Below are 12,292 nucleotides of genomic sequence, written 5' to 3' on the forward strand. Positions count from 1 at the left end.
CACAATTTATTGGAGATGAACTGCCCCACGGAGATGATGAGCATCACAGCATTTTAAGTGGATACTCATAACACTTAAGCTCACTACAATAGCAACAGGAGGTGGCCGCTAAATTATTACAGTAGTACAGTATGTTCTTCAGTTAATTTTATGCAGTTATGGTTTACTCCATCTCTACATTTACATTTCTCTCAACTGTAAATGGTACAGTGTACAGGCTATGTGCATGTTTTGATAAATTTAAATTTTTGTAATAGATTTATGTATATTTTATGGCACTAAATGAAGTAGACCAGTATCTACATATTTTATGCATTCATATCATTTTGTTAATTTTCTCGATTATTTCTAGGCTACATGGTTTGCCTGAGTTTTTTCAATTTGTTTCAAACCTCAAACAATTTTCCAACATACTGAAAAAAGTCTGTGTATCAGTGGACCTGCACAGTTCAAACCCATGTTGTTCAGGGGTCAACTGTCTTCACTGCCACCATCCTAGACTAGGCCTCCATTACATCTCAGCAAAGCTACTGTAGTATGACTGCTGTTCATTGCTGGCTCCGGTCCATCCCACACACTAGTCTCTTATCAACCTTTCTAAAATACACCTCTAAACTTTGAATGACTTGACAGTAGCACATGAATACAACTCACACTCTTATACCTGCCTGTTTACATAAAATGGCCCCAGTCTTCCTTTACAGCCTTATCTCACACCATTTCTATTTCATACTCAGGGAACTCCTTGTTTCTCATGTACCAATGGTGTGCTCATTTACTTTTCCTCATGCTTTTCACTAGCCAAGATGCCCTCTTCTTCTGGTCTGTCCTTGTGACATGGTTAAGGTTTGTCTTAAATTACAAATAGTACTTCTTCATGTGACTCTTTAACTATAAAATTATTTCTACTCCCTCTGAACATCTGAACACTTAACTGCCACTCATTTAATTCACCATTTTACCAACATCATCTTACCAATATAGAAAATCCATTTAAAGTTTGACAGAAAAATAGTATCTTTATCAGCTTCTGTTCAGAAACGAAGAAGTCAGTAAAAAGCATTTAGCGTTAATATTTGTTTGCAAAGCTCATAAGCTGAGGCAGTACTTTCTATAAAAATGGTGCACAATAAACATTTCTGCTAGGAGTAGATGCATTCCAGTGATGTACTTTCAATGTCGTAACTTTGTTACTAGAAATAAAAATTAAGTAAAAGGATGTATACTCAACGATGTTAAACTTCTGATGCACTATGCCCTTTCCCCTCTATAAAGTTTGAGTCATTGTGTGTGGTTTTTTGTTGTTATTGTTTTCTCAGTAGCCTTAAGACTATGCAGCCACAGCTCAGTTAGTCCATTTTCATTCTGGGAGATTCCCTCAGCTGGGACATCTCTTAAAAGAAACCTGTTTCTGAATCAGTGTTTCAAGCCTTTTCAACCACCAAAACCAGCACCAAGAACAGGTCTTTACCAAGACTGTTTTTATTTAAAATATACTTGGAATAGATGACTATTAATCTCAGCAATTTCCTATCACTTTTAAAATTTTATACTATGTACTTTGTATTACATAGTACAGTACTTAGTTTCAGTAAGACATGTAAAATTTGCCATTTTAACCACCTTAAAGTGTACAATTCAGTGATATTTATTATAGTATATTTACAATGTTGTGCAACCATCACCAGTAATTCATCAAAATTAAAAAAATTTTTAGGCCAGATTTAGCAGTGAGGGGCTATATACCAACTTTAATGACACTCATGTTAATAAGTTCTGATAACCCACTACCATCAGATCAGCCGTAATTCGTCCAATTTTCATAATCCTAAAAGGAATCCCCACGCGCATTAAGCGGTCACTCCCTCTTCACCCATCTCCCTAGTTCCTGATAACTACTAATTGGCTTTGTCACTATGGATTTGCCTATTTTGGGTAGTTCATATAAACGGAATCATGTGGCTGGCTTCTTCCACTTAGCATGTTTTTAGGGTTCACTCACATTTATTCAGTATGTATCAGTACCTCATTTATTTTCATGGCGGAATATTCCATTATATGGATGTATTTTACTTATCCATTCATCAGCTGATTTGGTTGTTTCTACCTTTTGACTTTTGTAAGTAGTGCTTCTATGAATACTTGTATACAGGTTTTTGTTTGAATACCTATATCTAATTCTTTTGGGTGATATAGACTAGATGATGAATCAACTAAAAACGTGGCAGCAGCTCTACCTTTTTAGCTTTTTTGGGCCTCATTTCACTTTATAGAAGGTAGCGTATGTATAACTTAGTGATTCTCAAACAGTATGCACAAAAATCACCTGGGAAGCCTTTTTAAAGATGCAGATTGCTGAGTCTCATGTCCAAGGAGTCCAATTCAGTAGGTCTGGAACCTAGGGATTTTTATTTTTTCAACGAGCACTGATTCTGATGGAGGCGGTCTTCCCACACTTGAGGAACTTTGGTAACTCACTGCTCTTTCTCAATGGAAATCAAACAGGCAAAGGGCACTAAAAAAAGTAAAATGTCACTTTCCTAATTATCAACTTTCAAAAAACCCTGAAACTTGGATGATAGATATTATGGTACAATACATTTGCTAGGGGAAAAACTGTCTATAGTAGCACCACCTTCCTTTGAATGGGAAAAGTTTGACCAAGAAGCAACATAAAGTATTAGCAGCAAAATACTCTTGAACCAGCTATCATCCCCAAGACTCCCACTATAAACAGGTTAGCAACAGTGATAAACGCTGCCTTACAGCAACTTTTGGCTGTAAAAATCTAGCCAATTCAGTCTACTTTTTGATATTTGGTTTTTAATAGTCTTGTTCAAGTAAGAAACTAGCTGCTAGTTGGACTGAACCTGTTCTGAAAAGACATGGAAGATTCATTATAAGCACACAATTGCTTAATGTGAGACTTACTGAAAAACAAAAATCACATTACCTCCCAGCTTAAGGCTTCATTTCCTAAAAAGCTGACGTGATTTATTTTTAGAACCAACTGCCTGGAAGGTGATTCTGATTTGAAGTATTCTAACTGATGTTAGACCTTAAAAACACAAGACCGTCTTGAGTATTAACTATCTTTAATTAACCGTATTTTATAGAAGCTCAAAACACCCAAATATTTATCCTTTATATGAATAAACAAAAGCCCTATGAATTACAATATGCAGAACACTATATAAAAGAATTCCCATAAAAATTACATTGGGATATTTTCATCAGTGGAGCAACTGCTGTAGCTTCCTCTGAATTGGACAGCATCTGTCTGAATGCACATTCTTCTTTGTCATAATCTAAACTTAGTGTAAGTACAAATCACAGAAGAAATTAAAGTTTTCATCTTTAATGAAATGACTTTGGAAATAACGTACATTTCCATGACACCAATACTACAGTTTTTGGAGTCACAGTAAGATACACAGAATTACATCCGTAATTAATAAGAATGCCAACATGTCAAGCAGTAATTTGTTACATGGCAAACAAAATCAAGAAAGCAACCATCAAACAAAAGAGACCCATAGCTTCAGACAAGGCAAATCCCAGGATAGCATATGAGAACAGCTGCTGCTTCAGCGAAGGGTTTCTAAAAGAGACCACATATGACTGTTACTTTGAAATATTAGTTTCAACATGTTTGGTAAACGTTAAAGAATCAGATTACTAGTGTGGGAATTTTTGTAAACTGAAAAGTCTGCTGGAAGAGTATTTGCCTAGATCTCTCTTATACTAGTCTCCTCAATTCTGACAATATGGTGTAAAGGTAGGGGGCTGTCTCTCAATATAAATGGTTACTTTTCATTCATTTTGATGGGTTCTGACATTCTTATCCCTCTGAAAATATGGTCTGTACCTTTTAAGATCTGACAGTTTAGGTCTTAAATAAAATAAATCGATTATTTTAAGGAATGTGCTCTAATAATTTTATTCCCAAAATAGTTTAACAATTAGGAATGCACACTCTTAAGTCAGATGTAGTTAAAATTCATTTTCTGATATTTACTAGCTATGACCTGGGCAAGTAATGTGACCGCTGTGTCTCTAGACCTTCATAGGTGTTATTCTCATAATACCCCAAATGCTGTTATGAGAATTAAGTGAGATAATGCATACAAAGCCCTTTAAATGTAATGCAAGACACAGAGTAAGCACTTAATGCAAAGTAGCTATTATTTCAGTAGCTAAGTTTCCAACTATTGCAAGCATGCTCTTAAACTTACTTATTGAGGGATAGAAATGATTACCTGGCATAACCAATGATAAGGCTGCCAAAGACTGTTCCAATACCAGCACCAGAACCAGCTACTCCTACCGTTGCAGCACCTGCACCAATAAATTTGGCAGCAGTATCAATGTCTCTGCTGATTGCACTGGTCTGAAACTCCCTTTGGATTAGCTGAGACACACCATTCGGGGCCCCATTAAATACCGTAGAGCCCTAGAAAACAGAAAATAAAGGTAAAGGTCTATCAGTAATCATTTTAATTAAGTATCATACTGTCAAAATAACTACTTTTTTACTTTGTAGCTGAGTGTAAAGAGGCAAATCAAGAGCTTAGAATAATCTCACTCTTGCAGAATAGGGATAACAGTATCTACATCTTAAAAGCGTGGTGAAAATTAAGAAACAACATATATAAATACGCTTTTAAAGTAGGGTTTTTTTGTTTTGTTTTTTTTAAAGAGAGGGTCTCACCTGGTTTGTCACCCAGGCTGGAGTGCAGTATAGTGTGGTGTGATCATAGCTCACTATAGGCTCGAACTCCTGGGGTCAAGCAATCCTCCCGCCTTGGCCTCCCACAGTGCTAGGAACACAGGTGTGAGCCATCGCATCCAGCCCAATAGAGTTTTCAATAACTGTAGCTATTATAATTTTAAATATAGGCAACTTAAATCGATAAGACTTGAATATAAGTACTACAGTATTTCTTGGTCAAGTTTTGGATAGAGAAATTTCTCTACTTGGCTCATCTAGTTTTTTGGATAAAAGGGTGGAAAAGAATTGCCCTCAAACTCTTATAAAGTTTTTTCCTTCACTCTAATCAAAACTCTACTCTTACTTGGTAGTGTTATCTAATTTCAATTATTGCTACTATTACCTCTCCAGTCCTAGCCTCTCGTCGAGATAACACTGATGCAGAAATTGGTCTGTATGCAACTCTGGATCCAGCTCGGATCTATTAATGATTAAAAAAAAAAAAAAAGAATTCCAATATTAAGAAAGAATACAGGTAAGATTTCAATGACTTTTCTGGTACCATGAATTCTAAAAAAGCAAGCAGTAAAAATTAATCAGAGACGTCTGAATTGACTCTTCGCTGTTTGGTCATTTTTAATACATTAAGTAATTTTAATACAGTTTCATGCTAATCAAATTGTAAAGCTTGCCACCTTAAATAAAATTTCTAATAACAATTAATTACAAAGAGAGTAAGAACTGCTTTTGACATTTCCATTATTGTAGCGCCACAAGTCAAGTCAGAAAAAAGCAATAAATACCACACATTCTTTGGCAATTTTAAGTGGACCAACAAGTATATTAGTAGTGTCACTATGAACATTCATCATTCAAAATAGCCCAGCAGTTAACATAAGCCCTGACCATTTCAAAGATATTTCTATATGACCATTAATCATAAAAAAAAGTGTTTAAAAAAGGAACTTAAGCAATTCTACTTCAGTTTAAGAATAATCTGTGAAATATCTGACCATAAGGACATATTCCGGTCCAACTTCTCTACCCTTGAGTGTCTATAAACTAAGGTCACAGAAAAACCCTTCAGAACCAAGATCTGATTGTCTAAGACAAATCTTCCAGATTTAGACTCACTTAAAGCCTGCAAAATTGTTATGAAAATAATACTCCAGAGGCAGTAAGAAAGACTCTGGGCTCGTTCCCCCACCACCTTCTTCCGCCCCCACACGGAAAGGCAAAGTCCCTCCCTCTGCAGCAACGAGTTTGACCTACAGGCAGGGACTGGAAAGCACTGCTGAGGTGAACTAGGCCTCAGCGGCCCCCTACATCCTCTGCAGTACTCCAACCTTCGCGTCGACCCCAATCCAACAGAGAAGCTGAGAGGAGGTGGGGGAAAGGGCCGCTCCGGGTCTAAGGACAGGAGAATTTGACCTACACCGAGTGAGGCCTGACAGCTAGGCCTCGGCTGCTCTGCCTCGCCCTAGTGGCGAGAAGGCTGAGATGCCCTAAGATTAGGAAGAAAGGAAGAAAACGACAATGGGTTAATGGGTGAGGACACAGCCGTTCCCGGAGGGCGGTGTGCCCCGCCTGAGGGCTGCCCCATTCAACAACGTGGACGCTCCAGGACAAGCGGCCCAGCCCTCAATCCCCCCGGCCCTGCCTGGGCTACGCACCAGAGCGGGCGTGCAGGCGAGCTTGGCGCAGGCGAACATCTTACACTCTTCGGGACCGCGCGGCTGGAGATACTGGCTGACAGGTGACGTGGGCTCCTCTCCCTCTTCCTCTCTGCGGAGGCAAAGAGGCTTAAGGTCAAGTGCCCTCCAGGGGCCTGTCCTTCCCACCCAGGCCCCACAGGCTCCCGTGCACGCCGTCAGTTTGGGCCCAGTGCCCAGTGAGGCGCCGGCACAATGAATGGGTCCCTATTGGGCGCCGCTCCGCCCTGACCAGGCCGGGCTCCCTGTGCCCTCCACTTACCTTCCCGAGAGGTAGCGGCGGCACGGGCGGCGGCAGAGGTCGAAGTAATGGGACTGAGCGCGCAAGCGCGGTCCAGCTCTTATTCGCGCCGCAGCACCCGGATGAAGAAGGCGGGGTTTCGGGTGCACCAAGGAAGCAGTCAAGGTCACTTTGTAACAACTTTATTGGCAACTAGCCGGGAAGGACAACGACAACCACCTGGTGATTGGGCAGGCAGTGAGTGATAAGAGGGAGACAAAAAGAAAAACTGTAGACTAGCCCCAGCAGAGAGGACTAAACAGATTAACTTTTGATATGAGTTGGCTGCAGGATAGTGGGTCTTTTTCTTCACGTTGTAAGATTTGGCCTTTTATCAGTTGCTACTTCTCTGTAGTAGAAGTTGATTTTGCTGGTCATTCTCTTCCTCTGTGAAATAGGACTGTGGCTAGCGGGAGGAAAGAAGGGTCATTTACTACTTAACAGGAAACTAGGGTCCCCAGCAGAGTGAAGGTATTTATTTCAAGGAACCTGGAAAATGGTTCCAGAAGTATGGCTAATCCTTCAGGTGAAAGAGGGCCTGACCTAGAAGTACTGGTGGAGCCATAAGCAAATGAGTAGATCTAAGAGCTTTGTCATCTGGGACACAAAATTGCCTCTGGGTAAAGTGGGGGTGCTCAACTTTTATTCTAGCCCTAAGATTGGAAGATTTAAGGGATTGTAATGTATTTCATGTAGGGCTTCACACTAAAAAAAGTCTGAGTATTCTCAAAACCTACTCAATTTTAACACCTGTTTTTGTTAAGTTTGAACAAATTATCTTCTTCAGAGGAATGCAGAAATATATCAGAAAAATGACTCTGACTGAAATTCTGGTCTTTTTAGATCCTTGAATTATGTAAATTTAATTTAGTAATTCTAACAAATGGCTAATGGAAGTGATATCAACACGTCAACATAAGAGATTAAACATCTAGAATGCCCTGCTAAGAAGATGGCTGGGGACTGAACACCAGCCCACTCTGCCTAGAGCCCTGGCATGAGACAACATCAACCCAGAGGATCAACTTTTTACTGATTAGCACAAAGGTGCAGTATTATCTAGCAGCAACGCTGGGGAGAAGCCCTCAGAACTCACACTTGAAAAATGAGTAAGACTTTGTCACTAATCCAACTTCAAATGCACATGGTTCAAAATTACAAAAAAACTAATAATTTTAGGCTCAGTCGTTAGCTGGAAAATAGAGATAATTCACGTGTACAGTTCAACAAGCAATTATTCATATAGTTTCTCAAGTACTCAATTCTAACCTGAAGAACATGGTGTCCTGTGGTGTCTGCAGTAGAATAAACAATAAAGCCCTGTACTTCAATAATATGTCCTCTTGGGGAAAAAATTATTCTAAGTGGATTTATGCGTAGAGATGGTTTTTTTTTTTTTTTTTTTTTTTTGAGACGGAGTCTCGCTCTGTCGCCCAGGCTGGAGTGCAGTGGCTGGATCTCAGCTCACTGCAAGCTCCGCCTCCCGGGTTTACGCCATTCTCCTGCCTCAACCTCCCGAGTAGCTGGGACTACAGGCGCCCGCCACCTCGCCCAGCTAGTTTTTTGTATTTTTTAGTAGAGACGGGGTTTCACCGTGTTAGCCAGGATGGTCTCGATCTCCTGACCTCGTGATCCGCCCGTCTCGGCTTCCCAAAGTGCTGGGATTACAGGCTTGAGCCACCGCGCCCGGCCCAGTAGCAGCATCTTAAAATGGGAATTTCAGTTTAAAATTCCAAGTGTAGCTCATAGCAAACCAGATAGAAAGAAGCCCAGGTCTTGGTTACTAACTGCCTTTCCTTGAAGTATTGAGGTATAGTAGGATTGTTATCATTAACTTTAGGGAGGTAATTCCAACTGACTACATGGAAAGATATTTAAATTATCTACTTTTGAACATTTTAGGCCAGGTATGCTGGCTCAGGCCTGTAATACGAGCACTTTGGGAGGTCAAGGTGGGTGAATCACTTGAGTTTAGGAGTTTGAGACCAGCCTGGCAACACAGCGAAACCCCATCTCTACAAAAAATACAAAAATTAGCTGGGCATGATGGTGTACGCCTGTAGTCCCAGCTACTTGGGAGGCTGAGGCAGGAGGATCCCTTGAGCCTGGGAGGTGGAGATTGCAGTGAGACAAAATTACACCACTGTACTCCAGACCGGGTGATGGAAATGACACCCTGTCTTAATTTTTTTTTAAAAAAACACATTAATAGCCTGCAAAAGTTTCACCAGCCTTCTCGTGCTGGTGTTATAAAAAAAAAATTGTTGAAATGAAAATCAGAAATATAAGTTTAAAATATTCCGGGCTGTTATTATATTTAGTTTTTCTTATAAAAGCTTTTGTGTCTTATTGTTGGCTTTAATTTGTTATCAATTTCTCTTTGAAAAAAAAAAAAAGCCTCTGAACCTGCACTAGTTTTATAGGACATTCAATTCAGGTTAGCTCAAATCAATACTATGCCCTTTCTTTGAACATTGTGAGGACACAGGGAAAAGGTAAGAGTTTGCAATATAATTGGGGCATATGAGAAACTGGACTGATGTATATAAAAAATTAGAGAAAAATACAAATTACTACACATTCCAGGACAAAGTTGTGTGATGCACTAAGGGAAATTGCATTAGAAAAGCGACTGTCCTGGTCAGAAAGTAACTTACTGAAGAGAAACTTGAGTTAGGACTTGAAAGATGGCATGATTCGGATAGAAAAGATTTCTAGGTATCTCTTAAATAGATCCTAACACTCCCAGATCTACCAACTAACTACCTACTCTGCTAATCAATTTCTAGTGTAGAAAATTTTGTCCTTAAACTTCAGTTTTGACTGTTCTACAAATTATTTAACCACTTTAATGACATCTAGTATACTGGACTAGAATATTTACTAAACAGGCCACAAATAATTTAGTAAGAAACTAAGAGTAAATGTATGTGTCCATGTCCTCTTTAGGTCTAGGCTAAACTTTATAAACGAGCTACATGAAAACAATGTCCTAATAAAATAAATGTTATTCTGTCCTTCTTTTCTGGTAAGATATGCTAGTTATTGAGGAAAAAACAATTGTATCTCATAGTGTATAATTAATATAAAAAGACTACTTATATGAAAAGAAAATGAACAAGTATATGGAAATGAAATCAAATCCCTCTGCTAATTCTTGCCCATCTCAAATGTAAGTAATTTCCTAATTTTTCAATTTGTGGCAGACACAGCTAGTTGCCTATCCAACATCCATTCTCTCCTTTTTTTCTTACTTACAGAGATCTGTCCCCAGTTTAAAAAATGCTGAGCTTCTCAGATTCCCTTATGATTAGGAATGGTCAATGACATGTGAGTTGAAGTTACTTGGTGATGCCCCTAAGAATGTGCAGAAAAGGGATAGATTCAAAGGGATCATTCTTTCTTTTCCATTACCTTTTTTTTTTTCTTTCTGGAATACAGATCTAATGTCTGGATGGGAGGCAGCAATATTGCAACTACAAGAACAAAAGTCACACGTTAAGGATGGAGAATCTGGAAGGTAGGAACCTGAATTTTTCACTTTTTTTTGGAGTAAGCAGCCCTTAATTGCCCATTTATGGAGTTCATGTCACATGAAAAAAATAAATCTCTATTTGGCTAAGTCAATGAAGCCAGTTTCTGTTATATGCAGCTAAACACAACCCAAACTAATAGATAATTTTGTAGACTTACATCTCTGAAGATCTTTGGCCTTTGGGCTGTGATTACAGCTGAAGTGCCCCTTCTCCCCCCAAATTTACATTAATTTACATCTGTCTTTTCTTCCTTATTTGATGGTATGGTATGTCTGCTAGGGACCAATCAGTAGACAAAAAACATACCTGTGATTTGAACAGGGAAAATTTAACATTAAAAAAAACCATTAACCAGTGAAAGATGCCTAAAAGGAGCAGAGTGGACTCTAAGGGGTCCAGTGGTACTCCTGTAGGCATGGCTACTAACCTTGGCTGAAGAAGAACTTACAAGAAGAAGGAAACTGAGAAATTTAGAGGAGAATGTGTGACTGCCACAGGAATGTGTAGTCCACCCGTGCTGAAGAAACTTGCTGGAGGCATGGGCCGAAACTGAATTGTGAGGACTGTAGAGGTGAATACTACCAGGCCCCGCCTGCAAACCAATCCACTGGCTCCACACAAAAACGTCTACCAGAAGAAGAATGTCAAGTCCTTTTCTCTGCTTTGGCCTCCCAGTGTCTCTCCATCATCTTCTATTGGCAGAACCTATCATTTTACCATTGCCAAAGCAGAAATTTGGCAGGGTCCAGCTTACAGGGTCCAGCTCCAGAATAACAAAGCAAGGGAAAAAAAAGATGGATTTGTAGCTGAGAAGTCATAAGTTATAAGTCAATAACTTAAGAAGTCATAAGTTAATAACTAGCACAGATAGTAAGATTCTCAACAGCAGGCATTATGTCTAATGCATGCTATGTCTCTCATAGCACCTAACAGAGTGTTAAACATAGTAGTCACTCAATAAATGTTTTCTGGATAATAAATAGTATGTATGAAATGATTGGCAATAATTTTATTATCCTTTTTTGTAATTTATGTGGGTACACAGCAGGTGTATATATTTATGGGGTACATGAGTTATTTTGGGACAGGCGTGCAGTGTGTAATACTCACATCATAGGGTATTGGCTACCCATCCCCTCAAGCATTTATCCTTTGTGTTACAAACAATCCTATTACACCTGTTTACCTATTTTCTTTTATTTTTATTTTTATTTTTTTATTTTTTTGAGACGGAGTCTCGCTCTGTCACCAGGCTGGAGTGCAGTGGCACAATCTCGGCTCACTGCACCCTCCACCTCCAGGGTGCAAGCGATTCTCCTGCCTCAGCCTCCTGAGTAGGTGGGACTATAGGCGTGTGCCACCATGCCTGGCTAATTTTTTGTATTTTTAGTAGAGATGGGCTTTCATCATGTTAGCCAGATGGTCTTGATCTCCTGACCTCAGGTGATCAGCCCGCTTCAGCCTCCCAAAGTGCTGGGATTACAGGCGTGAGCCACTGCACCCAGCCCGTTTACCTATTTTTAAATGTACGATTAAATTATTATTAACTATAGTCACCGTGTTGTGCTATTAAATACTAGGTCTTATTCATTCTTTTTATTTTTTACTTTTTGTACCCATTAACCATCCCCCCTTTTCTCCTACCCCCACCCTACACTACCCTTCCTGTCCTCTGGTAACCATCCTTTCATTTTCTATCTCCATGAGTGCAATTGTCTTGATTTTTTTATTCCACAGGTAAGTGAGAACAAGCGATGTTTATCGTTTTGTTCCTGGCTTATTTCATTTGACATAATGTCCTCCAGTTCCATCCGTGTTGTTGCAAATGTCAGAATCTGATTTTTTGTTATGGCTGAATAGTACTTCATTGTGTATAATTACCACATTTTCTTCATCCATTCATCTGCTGGTGGACACTTAGAGGCCGCTTCCAAATGTTGGCTGTTGTGTGAACAGTGCTGCAGTAAACATGGGAGTGTATATATATCTTTGACATACTGATTTCCATTCTCGTGGGTATATATCCAGTAGTTTGCTGGATCATATGGGGGCT

General features: G+C 39.3%; 1 protein-coding gene across 1 annotated transcript; it reads right to left on the reverse strand.

Moving 5' to 3' along the window:
* Window positions 1-3,342: 3,342 nt before the first annotated feature.
* ATP5MC3 (ATP synthase membrane subunit c locus 3) lies at window positions 3,343-6,802 on the reverse strand. The gene is made up of 5 exons (XM_023212307.3): window positions 6,686-6,802; window positions 6,385-6,496; window positions 5,115-5,192; window positions 4,260-4,453; window positions 3,343-3,601 (listed from the first exon to the last, which is right to left on the reverse strand). The coding sequence occupies exons 2-5, from the start codon at window positions 6,421-6,423 to the stop codon at window positions 3,487-3,489; spliced, it is 426 nt and encodes a 141-aa protein (XP_023068075.1). The 5' UTR covers window positions 6,424-6,496; window positions 6,686-6,802; the 3' UTR covers window positions 3,343-3,486.
* Window positions 6,803-12,292: the final 5,490 nt, after the last annotated feature.

Source organism: Piliocolobus tephrosceles, chromosome 11, assembly GCF_002776525.5.
Source record: "Piliocolobus tephrosceles isolate RC106 chromosome 11, ASM277652v3, whole genome shotgun sequence".
Classification (NCBI taxonomy): Eukaryota; Metazoa; Chordata; class Mammalia; order Primates; family Cercopithecidae; genus Piliocolobus; species Piliocolobus tephrosceles.